General features: G+C 45.5%; 1 protein-coding gene across 11 annotated transcripts in view; it reads left to right on the top strand.

Annotated features, from left to right (window-relative positions):
- pde9aa (phosphodiesterase 9aa) overlaps positions 1 to 26,111 on the top strand; it is a 210,723-nt gene that overhangs the window by 9,269 nt on the left and 175,343 nt on the right. For all 11 annotated transcript variants that reach the window (XM_084315192.1, XM_084315187.1, XM_084315184.1 and 8 more), the window contains exon 2: positions 24,307 to 24,377. In XM_084315192.1, the coding sequence (XP_084171318.1) occupies positions 24,307 to 24,377 (71 nt within the window). The remainder of the gene's footprint in view (positions 1 to 24,306; positions 24,378 to 26,111) is intronic.

Here is a 26,111-nt window from a genome sequence, read left to right as displayed (position 1 = left end):
GACAAGATGGAGTCGCTGCACGTTGTCTCCTCGGCTAATGCTAACGAACTAGCCACGCTAACGACAGAGGTCTCACTACAAGGCGAGAGGATGGCGGGTCTGGAGACCTCCCTGCTGGCTAGGCAGGCTGAAGTTGCCAAACTACAGTCGGTAATTGTGGAAATGCAGTCCCGGGAGAGACGCTACAACATCAGGATTGTTGGAGTACCGGAGGGCAACGAGGGAGGCCGTCTCTCGGAGACCATGCCGGAATTGCTGCAGGAAATACTGGGGAAAGATGTCCTCCCCACCCCTCTCGTATGTGAATCGGCCTACAGAGCGGGCAAAACCAATCCTGGAGTGAACAAAGAGCCGAGGCCCATCATTGTCAAGCTGAACAGGCTTCAGCAGAGGGAGCTCATCATGCGGTCGGCCCGTGCCAGAAGGGGTAAACTAAGTCTTGGCGATCACAAAGTGGCCATTTTCGAAGACTTTACGCCGGAGGTTCAAGCACAGAGAAGCGAATACAAAGTGGTCATGTCCATGCTATGGAAACTAGGCCTGAGGCCTACGCTATTCGCTCCCGCGAAATTATCTGTGCTGGGTAAGGACGATGATCGGCGTTCATTTTGGTCGTTGGCTAAAGCGAAGGAATATCTCGGGGGGATAGCCGAGACTGTAGCTTGATATCTATGTCGGGTGAGTGACTTGGCGATGTGGGCCTGAATACATTGATGGGGCGGACTACTCACAAATGCTTGTTGTCATGCCCAGACATGCTAACTGTCCACTGCCCATCCAAACTAGCGGGGCATCCCAATGACTTCTGTTACTTGCTAATGCTGTCCTCATGGTCGTACTTGTGTATCGCCTCTATGAAAGCTAGCGAGCTAGCTGAACAATGTACAAAACAGATTCTAGCGTGCTAGCCGGATTCATCACTAGCTTACGCGCTAGCCTCGGGCTAGCTAGCAGGCTGTGTCTATCGCCCGCGCCGAGACATTTGAGACCCGTTAATGTTTACGTATTTTGGTTGTTGTTGCTGTTTAAGTGACATCGGTTTGCACAATTCAACGGTGATCGGGTCCTTAACTAACTTCTTGTATGCTTTTATTTTTATATCCAGGCTGTTTTGAGCTTTGGGCTCCAGTGGTGGAAGGTCGGTTGAATATATATATACAATATATGATAACAGGTTGTGTCAGGTATAGCTTATTACTATCCCCGGGTTAATGAAGGTGTTTAATTCTATTCTTACATAGGTTATGTCATTCCAGCCGTTGTGCCTGATCAGAGGGGCTGTTACATGCGTGCACTTTGACCATAACCCTTTTTTCCCTTTCTTCTTATTGTCGCTGTTTAAATGACATCTGTTTGCGCAATTTAACTGTGATCCGATCCTGCCTTAGACTATCTGCTGGTATGCTTTAATTTAATTTTGTTTTGAATTTTCCTTTACCCATTTATGCTATAACATTGCGACATTAATACGCAGACTCGGAAGTAGATGGTTACAGGGTTGATGTTGAGTTATTATATAATAATGGCTATTTTTTCCATTATAGTTGTCTCATGTTAGGGCCAAGGCTCACGGTGGTTTTCGACCGATATCTTTATTGAATTTAATTTTAATTTTAATTTGTGTTTATTGGACTAGTGGGGGTTTAATCAGGGGTTTATCTAGAGGGGGGTCGGAGTGGAGAGCGTCTTATTGGATCCATGACTCCAGTGGGAAATGATAGGAAGATGACCATCCTTAGTGGATGGGGCATAGGGAGGGGATTGGAGAGTGGGTATAGGAGGGTTATTAATAGGACGGGTGGTGTAGCTGAGGGGTACAATTCCCTGACTGTATTGTTAGATATGATATTTAATACCACTACCTCATGTACTTTAACTTCTGGCCACCCAGTACAAGATATAAGTATGATGAACACTTTCCCACCTGATGAAACGAACCAACACAAATGGACCAAATCGAATATTTAATACAGCAAAGGGTGTACACAATATTCACTTAATTACATTTATGATTTGAAATGTTAAGTATGCACTTTTATGGCAAATGAGTATTCGTAGGTAAATCAACATTGAATGTCCAATCTCTGGTTGCGCAGGGAGTAAGTATACAACCTGGAATATTTAGGAAACGATAGCGATAGTACTTAATAATTATAGCTGGATACACTAAGGGGGGGGGGGGTCCCGCTGGTTGTAAGACAGTAGGAGGGGGGGGGTTAGAGAAGTCGCTGGCGGTATCCCATCTGGCCGACGGTGTCTTGGGAGAATCCAAAGTCTTAGACCCAGTGCCCACAGAACCTGGGGCCGTAGACGAACACAGCTGGACCCTCTGTGGAACGGTATCTGCCGGTCCACAACGGAGAGACGTGGTGCGACCTCACGTGTAGAGCGCCGCCTCACCTGTAGTCCTCTCCGGGGGTAATTCCAACACTCGACAGTGTTGGCCTTTATCCATGGAATAATCAAAGCACATAAAGCATAATCCAAGAGCCGTGGAAGGCTCGCCGTCGTCGGGTAGAGTAATCCAATATACAGGTCCAGTCGCTCTTGACCCGGAGCTCCTCGGATGCAATCACCACTAGGGGTCTGACCAGCCTGGATAAGCGTCCAGATAACGTCAGGAACGATGGGGGTACTGATAACTGTAGGACTCGAACCGAACGATGCACCATACATAAATAGACTATTATTAGCTTAATAGAATACGTCCAACTCGACGGTATGGTGCCAAACTATGACCATTCAACTATTAATCTACACGATGTCTCAATGCCTATTCTGGGCCGAGTAGGCCCTACTACACCGCACGTGCTTCGTGGGGAGGCTTTTGCGTCTGTCACTCTGTTGGAGGGTAAAGAACTGGACTAAAAGAAAGTTCTACTTTACGAGCGTCATATATATATGCGCTATGAACAAATAGTACCACACGTATTTCGCCCGGCATATTACTGCGCGGAACCGGGGGCTGCCTCGACATGTTAGGCGGCACGATTGAACTTGAACCTAGGGGTATGGCAACCTGGCGCCAGGTTCTAGTCCAATGGTAGAATGAAACTATTATGGGCTGTTTAGTAGAAACGGGGATATTCAATGCATATTGTACAAGGAATATACAGGGGATATCAAACGATATACAAATACAATTAAATATATATATATATAAATAAATATACATATTCGGTTTAATCTGATCCTTCACAACAGGTGGGTTAGGGTTTAGAGTAGAAGGAGGGGGGGTTGTAACTGGGGTGGTATTTTTCTATGTTTTATGTACTGTTGTCTTATATGTGTGTAATTGTTCCTCCTCTGAACTCCTGGGATTGCCCGTCTGGGCCCGCCTGGATCAGCGCCTCTGTACTCAGCCTGGCTGCACTGGTATGTTCTCTACGCATTTAGACAAACTTGACCATGGCTAAATTGAATATTTTAATTTGGAACGCAGGGGGTCTTAACGCCCCACACAAGCGTGCCAGTGTCCTTTGGTTATTGAAGAGAAGAAATATTGACATTGCTCTCCTTAGTGAGACGCATTTATTGGTGGGTGATGTGTCAAGGCTAGCAAATCGACAATATCACGTTATCTCCTCATCCTCAGCCGATGATAAGACGAAAGGAGTCGTCATAGTTACAAGACGTAACCTTGATATCAAAGTCCTGGATGTGTGGTCGGACACAGAGGGAAGGATTACTATAGCAAAAGTTGAGTTCTCTCATAGGAAGATGGCAATAATAGCATTGTATGCCCCTAACACATTTGATTCAGCGTTCTATAATACATTCACGAAGAATATGTTGGAACTTACTGGATACGCTCTCATTGTGGGTGGTGATTTTAATGCGTGCTGGGATGCGGAGATGGATAGGTCCGGGTCCTCTGAAACAAGCGACCAAAAACGGTCCTCTAAGGCCCTCAGGATGTGGGCCCAGGACACGGGGCTCGCAGACCTATGGCGCTTATCCAATCCCACCCTCAAGGATTACTCTCACCTGTCAGCTAGACACAAAACCTTCTCTCGAATAGACTATGCATTCGCGTCCCCTAATATGTTTGATAGTTTCGACGTCTCATTGGTTCCCCTGGCTCTCTCGGACCACAAGGGGATTTTCCTTGTGGCAACCTTTGGCAGGCTCTCCACGAGAGCTCCCAGGTGGCGTTTTAACTCAACCTTATTAAAGAACGATGATTTCTGTTCTGAGTTCAGGAGTAAACTAGCTGAAGTCTTGCAGATCAATGTTGGCACGGTCGATGACCCCAGGGTCCTATGGAACGCATTGAAAGGATTTATCAGGGGTCATGTCACACTTTTCGCCTCCAATTTGCGTAAATCCCGGTCAAAAAAACTAGAAGGACTGGAAACATTATATGCAGACCTATACGCATCTTTGCAAACTAACTATAGTGAACGACTAAACACACAACGTAAGATAGTCAAGAAAGAAATAAACTCCATACTTAAACAACAGTCTGAGTTCTTGATACATAGGACAAGGCAAAATTACTACTTTCACGGCTCCAGGCCTAGCCATCTATTGGCAATGAAAATACGCTCGAATGATCATTTCTCGGATATCCCCTCGATCAAGACGCGACAGGGTACAGTCACTACTGATTCGAAAAAGATCAACGACACTTTTAAAGAGTTTTACTCACAGTTATATAGCTCAGAGGTTAATCTCGACGACTCTAAATTTGAATCGTTCATTGGCGGGCTTGAGATACCCCACATTTCTGAGGAAGAGGCTAAGGAACTGGGGAAACCGATCACTCTTATGGAACTAAGGGAGACGATTGCTGAAATGCAGAGGGGTAAGGCACCAGGCTGGGATGGTATTCCACCCGAGGTGTATTTAGCTTTCTGGGACCAACTGGGTCCATTGATGCTCGATATGATCAATTACGCTATCGAACAAGGGGAGTTCTCAAGAGATGTCAACATGGCGTTGATTTCTTTACTTCTCAAGAAGGACAAAGATCCCAATGATTGTGGTAGCTATAGGCCCTTGAGTCTTCTCGGGCCGATTTAAAAGTGTTTGCCAAGGTGCTGGCCCGCTGCCTGCAGAGATTTATGACGGTATTGGTACACTGCGATCAAACTGGTTTTATCCCGGGGCGCCTGGCTGCAGATAATCTTAGGAGGCTGTTGCATGTAGTCGATAACAGTAAAGACAATACAGCTCCGTCCACAGTTCTGTCTTTGGATGCCATGAAGGCGTTTGACAGACTAGAATGGTCATACCTGTGGAAGGTACTTGAGGTCATGGGTCTTGGAAAGAATTTTATTCATATGATTAAAGTCCTGTATGCCTCGCCGTCGGCAATGATACTGACAGGCAAAAACTGTTCCACACTTTTCCCAGTCTCCAGATCTTCTAGACAGGGTTGTCCTCTGAGCCCAGGACTATTCGCGCTTTCCCTCGAACCATTGGCCCAATTTATTAGGCAATCAGAGGACATCGTCCCCATAATGATCAATAATACACCACACAAAATTGCTCTCTATGCGGATGACCTACTGATTTTTATGGATGACCCTTCCCGGTCGGCCACAAAATTATTGGGAATAATCGACGACTTTGGTAAATTGTCAGGCTTTAAGATTAACTGGAACAAATCAGCCTGCCTACCTCTTAATGAGCTGGCCAAGGCGGTGCGACTACCAGCTGATATCCCCATAGTGGAACATTTTAAATACTTAGGCATAGAGATATTCCCCACGCTGAGTCAAACTACTAAGTACAACTTCACGGGTACTTATGATAAAATACGCCAGGATCTAGACAGATGGTCGTCCCTTCCTAACTCCTTACAAGCCCGAGCTTCCATAATCAAAATGAACGTCCTGCCTAGGATATATTTTGTTAGCTCAATGCTCCCCCTGCCCCCTCCAATAGACCACTGGCGCAAGGTACAATCGATGGTATCTAAGTTTATCTGGAATAACAAACGCCCGAGAATCAAAAGAGCTACTACTCAACGTAGGAAACAAGATGGGGGCCTTGCAATCCCTGATTTTAAGCTTTATTTCTGGTCCTTTTCACTGAGACCTCTGATGTGCTGGCTAGACCCTGTAGATGCTGTATCTTGGCGCTCCTTAGAAGCGGCGGCGGTCTCACCGCTAAGATTGCAGGATGTGGTGTACTCCACTGTCCCTATTTCGAAATGCCGACTGAGGTATGGACCGATCATAACTCACGTGATCCAGACGTGGCGTAATGTACAGAAGTCGTGTGGGGTTAAATGCCCATGGCACCTGGACTCTCCAATTTTTAATAACCAGCAATTACTTGTTGGGCACAAGCCGGTTAATATTCCTCAATGGCAAAGGAGGGGGGTTCATACTCTGGAGGATATTTATGATAAGAACGGCCTCTGTGCGTTTCAGGACTTAAGAGAATTTTATGATCTTCCCGGCGAGTCCTTCTTTCTTTACCTTCAACTAAGGTCAGCGCTGAGGGCGCATGGTGTGCCGTGGGCTCAAGCTTTGCAACCACACCCCTTCTTCAGGCTCATAGTGGACAGGACGACCTCCAGAGGGTTTGTCTCAGACTTTTATAAGCTCTTAATTCAGTCCACGTATAAAAATTTATCATTGGATACAATCTGGCGTGTGGATATCCCGGAGTTGGACCCCGAGTTTGACTGGGATGATGTTTGGGCAAATGTGGCAATGTCTTCCCGCAACCCCAATCACCAGCAAATTAATTTTAATTATATTCATAGGACCTATCTTACACCTAGGAAGCTATTTGCTATGGGACTGATAACCGACTCTCGGTGCACTTTGTGCTCTCAAAAGGCCACTGGCACTTATATGCATATGTATTGGGATTTCCCACCAGTGGCCCGCTTCTGGAGGTCAATAGCGGACAAACTTTCTGATCTGTGTGGCTTAACTATCCCATTCACAGCTGTTACGCTACTCCTGAACGATATAACAACACTACCCGTGTCCGTACAACTGAAAAGGGTTGTCCTAGCGGGCGTCACAGCGGCGAAGAAGCTAATAGCAATGAGATGGAAGGAGCCGGAGAAGCTCACAGTGATTAACTGGTCCCTAACACTGTTGGATGTGATTTATCTTGAGATATCCACGGCGCGGGTGATTGGGGTGGGGCAGGCTGGGATTGACCTATGGTTCGCAGCAGCTGAGAAGGTCAGGACCGCCGTGTGCGGCTGAGCGGGGTTGGGGTGCTTGTTCGGGGGAGTCCGGCGGTCTTGTGGGAGGGGGAGGAGGAAATGTCTTGTCTGTCTTGTCTTTTGTGATGTCTTGAATTTAACTAGGGATTTTATTGGGGGGCAGCTATTTAGCTAGTTCTTCGCTATTTGGTCATCTATTAGATAGTACCCCTGGAATTTTGAATTTTGAATTTAAAATTTAAAAAGGTTGAACTCTGTTTTCCTTTCTTTTTGTCTTTATAATTTATAAATTGTTATATTCTGTATTATTATTGTAACTGAGGGGTACAATTCCCTGACTGTATTGATAAGTATGGTATCATTAAACCACTACCGCTTTATGTACTTTAATTACTGGCCATACAGTACACGATATCTAAGTATGATGAACACTTTCCCACATATGAAATCAGGTCCACACAAAGGTATAAGTCAAATATTTAATATATAGCAAAAGGTACATATAATAGTTACTTATTACATTTATGATTTGAATTGAATGCTCTTGTAAGGCAAATGAGTACTCGTATGCAAATCAACACTGAATGTCCAATCTCTGGTTACACAGGAAGCAAGTATACAACCTGGCTCTTAGGGGATTATAGCGATGGTCACTTAATGATTATAGCTGGATAATATACTGAAGGGGTCCCGCCGGTTGTAAGCCAGTAGGGGGGGTAGGAGAGCCGTCGGCTGTATCCCGTCTGGTCAAAGATTTCTAGGGAGAGTCCAGGTACAGAACACAGTGCCCGTAGAACCTTAATCCGCAGATGAATACACTTGGGCTCTCTTGTAGACGATAGCTGTAGCTGTCGCTGTCGGTCCACAACGAAGAAGAAGCGAGGCGACCTCAGTCTGGTCTGAGCGCCGTCTCACCTTGGCTCCTCTCGGGGTAAATCCAACACTCACCGGTGTTGGCGATTATCCGCTCCACAAATCAAAGCACCAAAGCAAATAGATATTCCATGCCGTATAGGGCTCAGCAGTCGTCGGGGTAGGTAATCCAATGTGCAGGTCCACTCGTCCTCGCCCAGAACTCCTCGGATGAAAGCACCACGCGTGGTCTGCCCAACCTGGTTAAGACTCTAGATAACGCGAGGAAACGATGGGGGTGCTGCTCACTTTAGAACTCTAACCGAACGATGCACCATACATAATAGACTATTATTACTTAATAGAAATACGGTGCCAAACTCTGGCAATTCAGCTATTAATTCGCACGAGGTCTCACTGCTATTCTAAGGCCAAACAGGCCGTACTACACCGCACGCGGTATCGTGGGGTGAGGCTTCACGTCTTGTTACTTAGTTGGGTAGAAGGGTAAAGGACTAAGAGGAATTCTACATTTCTTGCGCCATATTTATATGCACAGTGGACAAGTAGTGCCGCTCTGCTTTCGGTAGCCGTATTCCTGCGCGGAGCTGAGGCTAGTAAAGGCATGTCTCGTCGGTACCTTTGAACTTGAACGCCAGGGGCTTGTCCCTGGCGCCTGGTCCTTTTGTCCAATAAGAGAATGAACTATTATGGGCTGTAGTAGAATAAAGGGATATTCAGTGTATATGTACAAGGAATATACAAGGGATATCAAACGATATACAAATACTATTAAATATATATCCATAAATAAATATATATATTCGGTTTAATCTGATCCTTCACAACAATTATTGTTTTTGTTATTTTCCTGTGAAGTTCTGTGTATTGTGATTGTGATTAATGTGTTGTCTTGTTTCATGTAAGTAATAATAAAAAAAAAATTATCAAAAAAATGAATGGGGGCGACTGGGTGGCATAGCGGAGATTGCGCTCGTCACCAATGCAAGAGGCTGCGGTCTCGACTCCCGGAGTCAGCATTGCCTGCGGCTTGGACCAGTCGCGTCATACTATCTCAATTGGCAGAGGTAGCGGGTGGAAAGTCGATGGGTGGGGATTGGACGTTGTGGACAGCGACTCCTACAGGTCGGTTTGGTGACGCCTGTACAGCAGAGTCAGGAAGTATCGGGGGCAGCGTGAGCCTCCCACGCATTACTCCTCGCCACTGAGAGACCGCGCTGGCAGGTGAAAAGATGTGACAGGCTGCCTCCTCGTGTACCGGAGGGGACACGTGATGCAAGGCTTCTATCCTCACTACAGCCGACGAGGCATAGTCTAGCAACGTTCAAGACAGGGGAGGGGAGAATTGAAGGGGAGAATTGGCGACACGAAATTGGGATGGGAGAAAAACTTAAAAATAAGGAGAAAAAGTGGATACAAAAAAAAGTGCTATGAATGGAAAAGCCTGCATCACACAGACACAGCTGGAAGCCCCTTATTGTGTACTGTCCAATACATAAGGAACAACATTGTCATATTTCATGCAGTTGATGACAGAGTCTTCTTGATGTTAGTATTGTGGGAAATTAATATAATCTAAAAAACAACAGCTGCCTACAACAACAGACACACACACACACACACACACACACACACACACACACACACACACACACACACCCATAGACATTCATTATACACAAACACACACACACACATTGTACCGGCACGCTTGCATGCACACACACAAATGCAAATACACTATGTGTTGTACTTGTGCGTTTGCCCACGAGTGCCTGCCTGCACATGTGTTTCCTCCTTCTTGCTGGACGGCGAAGGCACTGTTCAGTCGTGACGGATGAAGCCCTGCTAGAGTTCTGTATCTGGTGGTTGTTATGCAACAGGGAAGCTGTGAGAGGAGTGTTTTGAGATGTTAATAGTGTCGTGTTGTACGAGACGCGCAGAGGCACAATTTCACCATTTTCTGTAGATTTGTTAAATCACTGGGTGATTTGATGATGGAGCAGCTGGGTAGCGTAGAGGTCGAAGCACTCGCTTACCACCGCAGAGACTCTGGGTTCTAATCCAGCTATCTAGGGTTAGGGTTATGTACCTCCGGCTTGGTCAGTCATCCCTACGAACACAAGCGGCAGTGTACTGTGTTCGCTGGTGGGAAGCTGGTGAGGGTATGGGGTATAACGACTAAATTGGGGGATGGGAGAAAAAGATAGAAAGGCAACAAAAAAAAGAATCATTGGGATGATGATGAACCGATGCCGATACTGATACCGGTATGGGATATCGTGCCGATACCAGGATGAAATTACATTTACATTTACATTTAGTCATTTAGCTGACGCTTTTATCCAAAGCGACTTACAAGTTCTGTGCGACAAGACAGCAAGAAGGGTATAACTCTATCAGCTGAGTAACAATGTTCATCAAAGTGTTGCGTGTTACAGTGTAGGTTAGTTTATTAGGACAAGTGCATGACATTAAGGTTAGTCGGGGTTAGATTTTTTATTTTTTTTTTATCATTTCAGATAATGGTTGAAGAAGTGAGTCTTTAGTCGACGGCGAAAGATTGGACGGGATTCGGCTGTCCTAACTGGGATGGGTAGTTCATTCCACCATTGTGGGGCAAGGACTGAGAATAGGCGGCTTCTCTTTGATGACCCTCCGGGAGCTTGGATAGGAGTAGATCTGAGGCGGCCAGAAGACGCAGAGCGTAGGGGTCTTGAGGGTGTGTAGTTAGAGACCATTGACCGGAGGTAGGCGGGAGCGGTTCCCTTTGCCGCACGGTATGCTAGGTCGAGGGCCTTGAAGCGGATACGTGCAGCAATGGGGAGCCAGTGCAGGTCCCTAAGAAGTGGGGTGACATGGGCTGACTTCGGTAGGTTTGAGATCAGGCGGGCCGCTGCATTTTGAATGAGTTGAAGAGGCTTGGTGGCAGTGGCCGGGAGGCCAGCTAGCAGTGCGTTGCAGTAGTCGAGGCGGGAGATGACTGTTGATTGGACGAGGAGTTGGGTGGCTTCTTTTGTCAGGAAGGGGCGTATCCTTCTGACGTTGCTCAGGAGGAATCTGCAGGTTCTGGTTGTCGCTGCGATGTGAGCAGAGAAGTTCAACTGGTCGTCGAGGACAACACCAAGGTTCTTGGCGGTCGGCGACGCGGTCACAGCTGCATTCTCGACTGTGATGGAGAGGTCGGTCAGGGGGGAGGATTTGGCCGGCAGGTGGAGCAATTCTGTTTTGCTTAGGTTCAGTTTGAGGTGGTTGGTCGTCATCCAGGCGGAGATGTCGGACAGACAGGCCGAGATCCGCTCAGAGACGTGGATATCTGAGGGAGGGAAGGAGAGGAAGAGTTGAGTATCATCGGCATAACAATGATATGAGAAGCCATGAGATGTGATAATGTTACCCAGTGATTTAGTGTAGAGGGAGAAGAGAAGGGGTCCTAGGACCGAGCCCTGGGGGACACCCGTCCGGAGGGGGCGGGTGGCCGACAGAGTCCCTCTCCATGACACTTGGTAGGAGCGGTCATTGAGGTATGATGTCAGCCATGTCAGCGCAGATCCAGCCACTCCCATTCCTGCGAGGGCCGCGAGGAGGATCTGATGGTTGACTGTGTCGAAGGCTGCAGATAGATCTAGGAGAATCAGGACAGAGGAGAGGCCTTTCGCTTTTGCTAAGTGAAGTGCCTCTGTGACCGCAATGAGGGCTGTTTCTGTGGAGTGGCCAGTCCGGAAGCCAGACTGATTGGGGTCTAGGAGGTCATTCTGTAAGAGATAAGCAGTAAGTTGGTTGGATACAGCACAAATTAGTAGCACAAATTAGTAGGCCTATGGGTACTGGGAGAGTTTCCCTGTGGTAGTCATGACTCATACTGTATGATACCATGATGAAAGGTAGGGCTGGGCGATATGACGATATTATATAAATATCGGGTACAGTTCATTAACAATACACTTTTTAAACGTATCATGGATATCGTGATGTTTTGCCCAAGAGGATTGTGTTGCGTCAATCTGGTCCACACGTTGAAACTTTTGAAGAGCGCCGCCCCACACACACACTACTGCATCAAAGTTACTACTTATGATAACAAAGGCATTCGTTTTGTGGCATTAACGTTATATAGTTACACGTTCAATAACATCAGCGTATTTACATAGCAACGTCCGAGGTCGACCTAGATATAGCAAGCATTAGTCGTTCATATCTCAGCCTGTGCTGACTCAGTTGTGCCCATTCTGCGGTCTGTTAATAAAGTTTTCAATCAGACAGATGTATGGAAAGGCTTTTATTATAACATCCGTTGCAGTAAAATCATTATGCCTCCAGTCGTTTAGTCATCCTGCGGAGCTAAAAGCTAAACGTCGGCCGCGGGGAGCTACCGCTACCATTGTTGTTGTCATTGAGCTCTCCAATGGCGGAAGTAAAAAATTAATACGCGCTTGCCGATTGGTGCTAAGAACAGCAGGGCGGGTGCAAGCGGTGTGACGTAATTGGCAGACTCGACTGTCAATCAAAATTATTCTGTTTGCCGTCTGAATGAATGAAAACGTTATTAACAGATTGCAGCATGGGTACAATACAGTACAGCTCAATACAACAACAGTGGACTGGAAGATGCAGACCAGAGAAAGACTTTCGTCTTGTTTACATCAGGGTCCCCCATTTTCAATTCATCATATTTCATATCTAAATCATATAATATCTCATTGCTAAATATATGCAATATATAATCTAATAATCCAATAATCTAAATCTAATATATAATATAAAAATGCTAAATGCATGGGTATTTTATTTTGTCTTTAATGTTAGCTTGCAAACTCAAATACTGTCTTGGTAAGCCTCATAATGACTTGTTTGGGGGAAAAAAGAAAAACATTGTGATGTGTATCGTGTACCGCCGAAAGGTCAGAAAATATCGTGATATCATATTTAGGCCATATCGCCCAGCCCTAATGAAAGGAGTATGGGTACTGGGAGAGTTTCCCTGTGGTAGTCATGATGACTCATACTGTATGATACCAGGATGAAAGGAGTATGGATACTGGAGTTTCCCTGTGGTAGTCATGACTCATACTGTATGATACCAGCAGGGGAGGAAACAAACTTTTTGGCTTACCAGCCAACTGGCGAGTAGATGATTTTTTTTACCAGCCAAACTGATTTCTTTACCAGCCAAAAATAAAATCGCTAATTGTGATAATTACTTCTTTGTCTTCGTCTAAATTGATTTTCAATCATAGTAATAATCACACCGTGTCTCTACTTGTTAAAATATTTATTAGCATAAAACATGAATAAGTGTCTCTACTCTCCACAATATTAGCATACAACATGTATTAATCACACTGTCTCTACTCTTCAAAATATTACATCATTAAATCACATATTAACATGAAAGAGGGAACTATTATGGACTGGGTTGGGCTGAACTGGGCAGTGAAAGATGCTGGGTTGGGCTGGTTTAGGTTGGACTGAGTTGGGCAGTGAAAGAACCAAGCATTTCACTGTAATGCAATAGCTAAATAAAACAACTTGAACTTGACTTGTTACATTTGCACTCTGGTTGTATGCCACATGTATTCTGGTTGTACTGTACTTGTGCTGTAAGATGACAATACATTGGAACCGAATCGACAACGCTAGGGGTTCAGCAGGTGTATTCTGAATGCCAAGTATGACAACATCACCGTTGTGAAGGGCATATGGGCGAGTGGTGATATGGGGGGAAACCCGGTAATAATAAAATGTCACTTTTTAAGCAAAGCCGCTCAGTATAGTCCACTATGTTGAATGCGCGTTATGGTAGCTTGTTACATGCTAGGTAGCTAGCCGGCTAATGCTGGTTGACTTGAGTGAGCCTCACGCCCACTTGTCATTCTCATCCGACTCGAAGGAGACACGTCGCATGCTGTTGTTCGCCCCCATGTCAGACAGACCGCACTTATATCCGAAAGCGACGACTCTACATGCAATTATTTTCATCCACTGATGTGTTTTTGTCTAAGTTTGTCTACGTTGTCAAGCCGGTGGCAGGAGTCTGTAGGTCTGCGCGCAGTGATCTGTCCACTTCCCCTAGATGGGCGGCATCTTCTAGAAAACGAGTGTTCATTGGAGGAGCTTAGAGCGCATCTGTACAACGATGATGTTCATTGGTTATGGTTGGATTATTATGAGGCGCAAATGGGAGGAATCAAGGGGGGAGTCAGAGTTCGGCTTGTGCCAGTGAGCGAATCAGCAGATTGCAGAATGATTTTTTTGTTTTGTAATTACTAGTACTCGCCAGACTGGCGAGTGCTCTTCATGAATCACTCGCCAAACGTAAAAAATACTCGCATTTGGCGAGTAAAGTGGCCTAATTTCCTCCCCTGGATACCAGGATGAAAGGAGTATGGATACTGGGAGAGTTTCCCTGTGGTAGTCATGACTCATACTGTATGATACCAGGATGAAAGGAGTATGGATCCGAATGGAAATAGAAATGGCGCGACCCAGGTTAGTCGCTGTTGGTTTAGCTCAGCAACGATTGTGCACACTTTTAGTTATTATGTTTGTTTTTACTACTTTTTTTATGAAAACATCACTGGCGGGGACGTCATACGACCGCCAGTCACTTATTGACCTAAACTCCGGACTCAAAGAGGAGTTTAGAGACACTTTATGCCTAGATTGGCCACCGGAGATCAGGCACGACAACAAGGACAAAGGAGCCGGCAAGAAAAAGAAGAAACACAGGGGGAGGAGAGGAGGAATCAGACTAAGGTTAAAAAGAGCTGCTTACCGCCCGGCAATTCCATCCATCTTTCTGGCGAATGCACGTTCGTTGGAGGGGAGGATGGACGATCTGAGAGCGAGGGTTCGATTCCAACGAGAAGTGAGAGACTGCAACATCTTGTGTTTTACGGAAACATGGCTGAAACCAGCGACTCCGGATCACAGCGTCTCTCCCTCGGATTCCTTCACCGTCTTCCGAGCGGATCGCACGGAAGCCTCCGGTAAGAGCGTCGGCGGGGGGGTCTGTCTCCTTACGAACAATGGCTGGACTAGCCCCAAGGAGGTAAAGGTACTCTCCCATTCATGCTCCCCGGACATCTCTCCATTCTATGTCGCCCTTTCCACCTTCCCGTGAGTTTACAGTGGTCATCATGACTGCAGTATATATCCCTCCCCAAGCAAACACCGTCAGGGCCCTGGCGGAATTGGCGGAGAATCTCAACAAGCACCAGATTAAACACCCGGACGCAGCCATGATTGTAGCTGGAGATTTCAATCAGGCAAATTTGAAGAAAGTGATGCCGTCCTTTTTTCAACACATCGCCTGCTCCACCAGAGGAGGGAATACACTCGATCACTGCTACACCCCGTCCGAACGCACAATCGGAGGGGGGCTCCCCACCCTCCAGAACATTTACAACAAGCGGTGCAGGGGGAAGGCTAAGAGAATTATTAAGGACTCGAGCCACCCGAACAACTGCCTCTTTGAACTGCTGCGGTCAGGCAAGCGATACCGGAGTCTCAAGGCGAGCACAGAAAGACTCAGAAGAAGCTTCTATCCCCAGGCCATCAGGCTGCTTAACGAACAATGAACACTACACAACAACAACCATCAAACGCACATAGCACACACATCCACACGCACACACTCACTTTAAACAAACACACTGTAGCACCCACTCCCCACACTTTATAGCACACACTCACTTTAAACAAACACACTGTAGCACCCACTCCCCACACTTTATATTTATTGATGAAGGATTGCACTACAACTCGTACACCTTACTGTAAATTGTACCTAAATTGTACCTCATCCCATTTCTGCATTTCTGCTTTGCACTATATAATATTGTACATTAGTACACTGCATAGTATTGTATATTATATGGTAACTCAGTTACGTCTATTCTGCATCGAACATTGTACATATGTCTATACTGAACACTGTGACCTCATTTTCTACTTCTAATTTACATGCTATACTATGTTATTTGATACTATCTTGTCTAGCACAGTCTCTGGAGCGTAACAGTAAGAAGCGGTTTGTATGAAAGTATTCTGTACTTCTGTATGACAACTATTAAAGAAACTTGAAACTTGAAACTTGAGCCGGCTATAAGGCTGTACCGGCTCCGCCGTTAGCGGGAGCTACTAGCACGTCGGATCACGATGCCATCTTGTTGGTCCCTGCTTACAAACAAAGATCACGTGACACGACAAAAAAATGGCTGACCAATCAGAGGCCACGCTTCAGGACGCTCTCGAGGATGTCGACTGGAATATGTTTCAAGGAAGCGCCAGTGACGTCAGCGAGTTCGCGTAACGCGTTGTTTGCTTCATCACAACACTGGCTGATAGTATTGTCCTCACTAAAAAGGTGCGGGTCTTCCCTAACCAGAAACCGTGGGTGGATAGTACTATCAGAGCAGCTCTGAAATCCCGCACCACTGCCTACACCCTGGGCAGAGAGTCAGGAAACATGGAGGAGTACAAGGCTACAGTCTATACTCTGCGCAAGGCTGTAAAACTTGCAAAACGGACATATGCTGATAAACTGGAGACACAAATGGCACAAAACGACACAAGAGGCTTATGGCAAGGACTTAGGACAATAACTGACTACAAAGTCAGCGCCCCCTCAATGGGGAGCGACGACGCCTCTCTCGCGGACAAACTCAACTCTTTCTACGCTCGGTTTGGTGTAGACAGTGGTGCCGCTAGCTCAACGGCTAGTGACGTCACTGGCGCGCCGACTGTTGTGGAGGGGGGGGGGGGGGGGGGGGGGGGCAACCGCGGGGGGGCGGGGACACTCTCGTTGTCGGTACACAGTGTGAGAAGAGCATTTATGCAGGTGAACACCAGAAAAGCTGCTGGCCCAGATGGTATAACAGGACGCATACTTAAGTCCTGTGCCAACCAGCTAGCCCCTGTGTTCACCGCCATATTTAATCAATCCCTGGCGGAGTCAGTGGTCCCTGCCTGCTTCAAGATATCTACCATCATCCCTGTACCGAAGAAACCCTCCCCAACATGTCTCAATGACTACAGACCGGTGGCACTCACCTCTGTGGCCATGAAATGTTTCGAGAGGCTGGTCAAGGATCACATTTGTGCCTCCCTCCCCAGTGATATGGACCCTATGCAATTTGCATACAGGCCAAACAGGTCCACTGACGATGCGGTCTCCCAAGTACTGCACAGCACCCTCTCTCACTTTGACCGCCAGAAGGGGGGCTATGTGAGACTGTTGTTCATTGACTACAGCTCAGCGTTCAACACCATAGTCCCCACCAGACTGGTGGACAAGCTGATCGAGCTGGGTCTGAGCTCCGCTCTGAGCGCCTGGATACTGGACTTTCTGAGTGAAAGACCCCAGGCGGTCAGGGTGGGGGGTCAGACCTCCAACACCATCACCCTGAGCATCGGGTCCCCCCAGGGCTGTGTTCTGAGCCCCCTGCTGTACTCACTTTACACACACGACTGTGTGGCCAAGTTCAGCTCCAACTCCATAGTGAAGTTTGCGGACGACACGTGGTGGTGGGGCTGATCTCGGACAACGACGAGAAGGCCTACCGGGAGGAGGTTGAGGTACTGGAACGCTGGTGCCAGGACAACAGCCTGCTCCTGAACATTGGTAAAACCAAGGAGCTGATCGTGGATTTTAGGAGGAGACAGCAGGAGACACACACACCACTGAGGATAAACGGGGCTACCGTGGACAGGGGGAGCAGCTTCAAGTACCTGGGGGTCCACATCTCAGAGGACCTGACATGGACAACACACATAGACTAAGTCGTAAAAAAGGCGAAGCAGCGCCTCTACCACCTGAGACAGTTAAGGAAGTTCAGAGTATCTGGGAAGATACTCCAGTCCTTCTACTCCGGAGCTGTAGAGAGCATCTTGACTGGAAACTGCCTGGTATGGCAACAGCACGGCACAGGACAAGAAGGCCCTACAGAGAGTGGTGCGCTCAGCCTAGCGTACCACGGGTATTGCACTACCAACCCTGCAGGTCCTATACAACAAGAGGTGCAAATCCAGAGCCTGCAGGATAATGAAAGACCCTCACCACCCCAACAACAGCCTGTTCATGCTGCTGCGGTCAGGCAAACGCCTGCAAGCACCAGTAACGAGGACAGAGAGACTGAGGGGGCTTTCTCACTCAACATCAGGGTCGAAATCAGCTCCGTGCCGTCCTCATTCCGAGTTCCGTGCCGAACTCCCCCCCCCCTTCTCCCCCCTCTAGTTTGTGTACACACTTCAGTCTGGGTGCGCTCTGGGTTTTGTTTACGGTTTGCGTTTTGAGCTTGTAAGCTTGCCGTAGTCGATGATGTCACGCTCGAAATGTAAACACAGAACACGGAGACTGGAGAATGGTTGTTGATATAAAGAAACAAATAACTAATAAATATGAAGTTATATTTGAACCTCTGTTGTCAAGCCTTGTCAATATAACCCACCCCCCTTTTCTCACGAATGGAACTCTGTTGTAGAGTCCGCTTTTGATCGTTTTGCAGGGTTAACAATAACGCTAAGCTAACGGCTAACGCTAACGTTACTACACATGCAACATACTAGTAACATTGCTCGCATCGATTATATTGAATGTCATTGATCTACTGGTCGACCGAAAATGTAAACGGGAATGTCTTAACACGACTGCGGACTCTGGATGTTGATATAAAATGAACAAATTGCCAATAAATATGAGGTTATATTTTATCACGAATGGATGGTGTTGTAGAGTCCGCTTTTGAGCGTTTTGAGCGATCTACTGGTCGACCACGGCCGACTTGTTGGGCACCACTGGTCTAATAGAAATAAATGCATTCGAACAATGTATAGACATAGCAATGGCAAACAAAATTTATGACGTTATGTCAGCACCAGGCGCCACGCCCGTGAAAAGGTACAAGCTCGCAAAGCCACACCCCCCGTTCTCCCGGGACCGACCCCGAGACCACCTCTGCCAGCTGGTCCCGTTCAGCGGGGGGTGAAACGATTCAGCGCCGACTCGCACCCCAAAAGTGGTGAGTGAGAACACTGCCCCCCGTGCTCCGGGACGGTGATTCGATACAAAAGGCTGAGTGTGAAAGCCCCCTTAGGCTCAGCTTCTTCCCACAGGCCATCAGAGCCTTGAACACTGAACTCTCCACGCACAAGCACACATGAGCACACACACAACACACACACTGTACACGCTCACACACTAGCAGCCACTTTTACATGAGCACACACACACTCATGCTGCACACGCTTTACAGAAGGAAAGATCACTTTAAGAATAGTATAGCTTGAGATCGTATAATATAGCATTGTATAGCAGTGTACATAAAGACCCAATGCCTCATCCGTAGCTAACAGTGTACTGCACTGCCACAGGACCTGTGGCATGCTCTGTAAATAGCTCATGTACAGATACCGATATGCCTACTTTGTTCACTTGTTTATTGGTTGGACTCTTATATTATTACTTGTACTATGCACATCGTTGCGGGCGAGACCCCCCGCATTTCACTGTATACCTGTATGCCGTGACAAATAAAACTCTTGTATCTTGTATCTTGTATGGATACTGGGAGAGTTTCCCTGTGGTAGTCATGACTCATACTGTACTGTATGATACCAGGATGAAAGGAGTATGGATACTGGGAGAGTTTCCCTGTGGTAGTCATGACTCATACTGTATGATACCAGGATGAAAGGAGTATGGATACTGGGAGAGTTTCCCTGTGGTAGTCATGACTCATACTGTATGATACCAGGATGAAAGGAGTATGGATACTGGGAGAGTTTCCCTGTGGTAGTCATGACTCATACTGTATGATGCACGTCGTCCTTGGCGCCGGGTTGACTTGGAGCTTGTAATGAAAAGCTCTAGAACCCTCACCCTATGCTCCAAAAATACACCTTTAATTAGTGTAAAATGAAGCCCCCACGTTTTTACCTGTGATTTCATCACCTCAAACGCCCAGTTTAAAAAAAACAACAACAGGGCTTTTGAGGTGATGAAATCACTGCGCCCAAGCAGCAGTGGTTCGGCAAAAAATTTGTTCCGAGTATAAAACTAAAATGTCTATATATATTTTTTTTCACATGGTAAATACACAGGTCACAACATGTTTATAGGAACGTTTTGGAGTTTTTTAATAATTTTTTTAAACGTTTTAATATTTGCAGTGTATTTCATGACTGTTGGGAACTAGGCTACACTGGCACACCTACTTCCAGTGAATGACGCTAAGCTAGGCTAACGGTTCGGCTGTTCCCTAAGCCTAATGCATGCACATAGAAGAAAGGGGTATGTATCTGCTTGTCTAACTCCAGGGTAGATGGCAAATAAGCTAATTTCCCCAAAAGTTGGCGTGTTCATTTAAAGTTTTGCAGTATCTGCAGTGAAAGAGTGGTATCGGTGGCATGTCCTTATCACTGATAGTTGCTCTAATATCAGCCTGCTTCTCAGTTCTCTCTCTCTCTTTTAAAACATGAACACACACATAGGGTTGGGTACCGAACTCTACAGAACTGTACTTTTAAGGGTACCAACTGAAATACATTGGTACTACCGAGTACCGATTCATGCTAGATCAATCGGTACCAGATTTTGGTACCTTTACATGTTTTGTATAAGAGTGTAATATACTAGACAAGGGGGAACCTTTTCCACAAATTTATATATATTACTGTTCCGTCTCTTGGGTCTTTGGAAAGACCAGATGAGGTCAGAGGATTTTGATAATATTTACTGAGGTAACGTTACATTTCAAAACATAATACATGATGGCTTGTCGTACAGAACTTGTAAGTCGATTTGGATAAAAGCGTCAGCTAAATGACTAAATGTAAATGTAAATGTAATGATCATGCAATTTATTTTGTGTGGTGTGTTAAGTCAAGTCATTTATTTATAAAGCACGTTTAAAAACTCAAGAGCCAACCAAAGTGCTGTACAGTCAAAGCATAACAATTCATAATACAAAATTACAAAAAGGCACAGCAGGACAAGACAGTACAATCAGATAATAAGACAACAGTAAGCCAACACACGGATAGAGTAGCACAAAGTACCATATAGCACACAGGGGACAGAAGAACAGATACAAGGGGGAAGGGGCAAGATAAAATTGCATGGGAGTGTGTGAGTTAGGGTGTGGGAAAATCAGGGTTTATTGAAGGCTAGGGATTAAAGTGAGTTTTTAGTCTGGACTTAAATGTCTCCAGCGAGGGGGCAGTTCTGATCTCCAAGGGTAGCTGGTTCCACAGCTTGGGGGCCATGGCCTTAAAAGAGCGATCGAACGGTACCCAACCCAACCCTACACACACAGGCAGAGAGCACAGAAAACATTACTTTAACCCTTTCACTACCACACTCCAAAGGGTTAACACTTTCACTACCACACTACAAAGGGTTAATGCTTTCACTACCACACTACAGAAGGTTAACCCTTTCAGTACTACACTATATAAGGTTAACCTTTTCACTACCACACTACAAAGGGTTAACAACACTTTCACTACCACACTACAGAAGGTTAACCCTTTCACTACCACACTATAGTAGGTTAACCCTTTCACCACCACACTTGTCTGTATTGTGGTAGTGAAAGGGTTATCCTACTATAATGTGGTAGTGAACGGGTTCAAGTAGACTGACAGCAAATGAACATACATAACAACAAGGGACATTCCGTGCTCAGCTAATCTACCCTGCGCAAATAAAGGTGACAAAAAGAAGCTATGAACTGAACATTGGATTGCAGTTTAATCTTCAAGTTGACAGATCACCCCAGGCTGACCGGTCCAACTGTCAGTGTGTTGCTGAAGCCCCCTGTGTTCCTGTCTCTGCCTGGACCCTCACTAAATACCTGTCTCCTACACCTGTGACAGGCTGCCATTGGCAGGTGTTTTATTTTTTAAGTGCTCGTTCGCCCTCCCTGACCAACCCCCTCATCACCGGTGTGTGAATTATACCAACTCATTTGGTGCCCCCCCCCCCCCCCCTCCTCCCACCTTTTCCACCTCTCCCTCCTCTCTCCTTCCTCATTCTTCCCATCTTTTCACCAGTCCTCCGCTCCTCATTCTCTCTTCCTTGTTGTCCTTCGCTGTCCATCTTGTTTCTGTGACATTGTGTTGTCTGTTGCTTTCAATACCATCAGATGTATCATGTAGCTTCTTATTCATTATTTTCTTAATCCCTTCACTATAGAATAGAATAGAATAGAATAGAAGTACTTTATTGATCCAGAGGGAAATTCAGCACCACATATCGCTCACAATGAACATTCAGTTAGTAAAAAAAATCTAAAATAAGAATATAAATAAGAATAACAATTATACAGTATTTAATACAAAGGGTTAATGCTTTCACTACCACACTAGAGAAGGTTAACCCTTTCACTACCACACTACAAAGGGTTAATGCTTCCACTACCACACTACAGAAGGTTAACCTTTCACTACCACACTACAGAAGGTTAACCTTTCACTACCACACTACAGAAGGTTAACCTTTCACTACCACACTACAGAAGGTTAACCTCTCACTACCACACTACAGAAGGTTAACCCTTTCACTACCACACTACAGAAGGTTAACCTCTCACTACCACACTACAGAAGGTTAACCTCTCACTACCACACTACAGAAGGTTAACCTTTCACTACCACACTACAGAAGGTTAACCCTTTCACTACCACACTACAAAGGGTTAATGCTTCCACTACCACACTACAGAAGGTTAACCTTTCACTACCACACTACAGAAGGTTAACCTTTCACTACCACACTACAGAAGGTTAACCCTTTCACTACCACACTACAGAAGGTTAACCTTTCACTACCACACTACAGAAGGTTAACCTTTCACTACCACACTACAGAAGGTTAACCTTTCACTACCACACTACAGACGGTTAACTCTTTCACTACCACACTACAGAAGGTTAACCCTTTCACTACCACACTACAGAAGGTTAACCAAAAGGTCCTCTAGAAGGGTAACAGGGAAAGGGGACAAAATAAATGAATAAATTAATATAATAGAAAAGAGACAGACGATACATAAATCACAGAGGTAAGGGAAGTAATTAAAACAAACAACCAAATAAAATTACAAGGTATGTAATACATGAAGCAGAATTACAGTTAAAAGGCTGGGTGACAGTTGCAGGTGTGTGTAAACAACTCTGCGATAGAGTCCTTAAAGGTAGTGAGGCGGGATTCATTTGTCAATTTTTCTAGTCTTTTGCATCTCGTTCCAACTGCTGGGAGCAGCAAATTGGAAGGAGGATTGACCAAAGGAAGTGTCAACACAGGAATGAGAACAGTGTAGACTCAACCACTGAAAGACATGCTTATTCCACATAACGCTACGTAGACAAGTCTAAAAACAGACCTTGTCTCAAATTATCAAAAATCTTAGCCGGCGCATCCTTTCTACGATAAGACCTTTGTTGTCCCCCTGAGGGGAAACGGTGTTGTTGTCGAAATCTATGTGGGTCATCTGTCTCTGTGGGCCGCGGCTGACACAAGGAAAATAAATGACTGACTTGTCACATTTGATGACGCCACCTGACCTTGTTTGCGAGGCAATGAAGGAGAAGCAAAAGAAAATATTATATTCACAGCGGATGTTGTGAAATCTGCATATTTCTAATCAAAAGAAATGCACTTTTGATGTCAGTTTGCACATGTATGTCAGTTTACATGCAGGAGTTCTCCCCTATAGTGGCTGATTGTTCTGTTTAATACTTGCGTGAATGAATGAATGAATGAAGGAAAACTGTATTAACAGATTGCAGAATGGGTACAATACAGTACAGCTCAATACACACAATTGTTAAGGGGATGCAGACCAGAGAAAGACGTTTGTCTTGTTTACATCATCAGGGTCCCCCATTTTTAATTCATAGTGACATTTATGACATACACAACAAGATACAAGTGTATTCAAGATACCATGTACTTGATTAGATTAGAGCAATCCAGACTGGTTCGGTAATCTTTACAACTCCCCTAGTTCAGATTTGTGATCTGCGGGACTATCAACGTTACAATTCTTCACATCAATCTATATTAATCAGACAACTGTGTTGCATTCCCGCCTCCTCTCCTCTCACTCTCTAAGAGCCATGTCATGTTATTATAACAGGGTTAGATATGAATACAATGTGAATCACATCGCATCACATCACTCTGAACAAACCTTGATGGACTTCTCTTTAAAGGGGGATATCAATTATACATTAAGGGATTGTGGTGTGTGTGTGTGTGTGTGTGTGTGTGTGTCTACCTCTATCTCCAGGTGGTGTTCAGTAAGTTCTGTAGCCCATGTGACATCAAGGAGCTGTTCTGTACCGCTCTGGGCCTTCCGAGGTAATGTACACACATGCACATACACACACACACGCATGCATGCACACTAGGGCTGTCACGATTAAGCAACCATGACATTTCGTCGATTTGCATATTCATGATTGATGCATCGTATTGTTGTTACTTGTCTGCCTTTTGCGGTGGAAATGGCAGACGTTCAAAGTCACAACATGCGCAACATGTAATCTAACTAGTGCACAATGAATCACGTTCAAAATAATAATAATAATCATAATAATAATTCATTACATTTATATAGCACTTTTCTAGACACTCAAAGCGCTCCCCCACAATATAGGGTGGAAATTGCCTCCTTCACCACCACTGGTAGCACCCAACCTTGGGCTACACAGGTTCAATGGCTGCCATACACTGGCACCAGGCACACATCACACTACACAATGGCTGAACGGCTCAGCAGACAGAGATTGATATCAGCCAATTAACACTTTGAGTTAATTCATGTCATGCGTTGAGTGCCAACCGACGAGAAATCTTGTTTTTAATCATTATTTTTATTATCGATTTCCATTCATTTTTCATCAATCTAGCCTCACGTTACCACTGGGACTCTGTCTGAGTTTGAACAGGGAAAATACCGCCCCCTATCGTCTGCCGGATGGTAATGCACCCTTTGGATTGGATTGAATGAAAACGCATGGGGAAAAGAAAGTCCGGAATCCACACTTTACTTGTCAGGCATGTAATCCGAGCCGATTGCAGTCTTCGCCGACCCTCAGAACAGCGTGGAATCTGTATTTCCAGTACCCAGCGTTGGATCAATAAACGCGATCGATATTTGGAATGGCAATCAGGAATTGGAATAATCTTTTTGGAGAACATCTGATCTGAGGTAAGGAATCTATTTTACCAGTCTTGGGATAATCAGAGCTCTTTTCACCTATACCTCAGCGTGTCGTGTGTGTGCTGATCAGGAAATAAGAGAATCGATTTTTCAGCCCGCCTCTCTAGCGTGCATAAGTACACATATACTATCGATAATCTAGCGTTTATTTGAAAACTATTCATAAATAGGCAGAAAAATGACAACGTGTTTTGTGTATTGCAGTAAAGCGCGATTCCTGCAGAATAATTTTGTTTTTCTGGAAGTTTAAAAAAACGAGTGTTTTTCAAAATGGTATAAAACGGAAATGACTGCAAACAAGTCATTGATAAGCGACGGGCGTATTAGACACATAGCCATAATTTAAGATATAGTTTATGCGTTCGCAAATGTGATCGCCCTCCCATTGACTACAGCGCTGGCACTCAAGCGCTATTTTTGGCTCCCCCTGCTGGCACGGAAAGTGTTAAGGGGGAAGGGATGATTAGGTGGCCTTGATGTCAGAGACTTGATTGGGAATTTGGCCAGGAACGTTGGGGAACCCCCTACTCTTTGCGATAGGAGTCCTGGTTTCTTTAACGGCCGAGATTCAGTCAGGACCTCGGTTTAGCATCTCATCCGAAGGACGGCACTCGCAGCTATACGGTGTCCCTATCACCGTAACAGGGGCATTGTTACTGACTAGTCCAGAAGACAGAGTGCCCCCTGCTGGACAAAAACACCACATTCTGAACAGCCTTGACCGGGGCTCGAACCGGTGATCTTTCGATCATGAGTCCAGAGCGCTACTATGTAGCCACGCTGCCAGACAAAAATATAAATTGCATTTAAATAAATTGCACATTGCAAAAAAATATAAATAACTTATCTTAAACGACTATTCATGATTC

The sequence above is a fragment of the Notolepis coatsorum genome (assembly GCF_963971535.1).
Source record: "Notolepis coatsorum genome assembly, chromosome: 5".
Lineage (NCBI taxonomy): Eukaryota > Metazoa > Chordata > Actinopteri > Aulopiformes > Paralepididae > Notolepis > Notolepis coatsorum.
The sequence above is the reverse complement of the archived record's forward strand: the minus strand, read 5'-3'. Positions and strand labels throughout refer to the sequence as shown.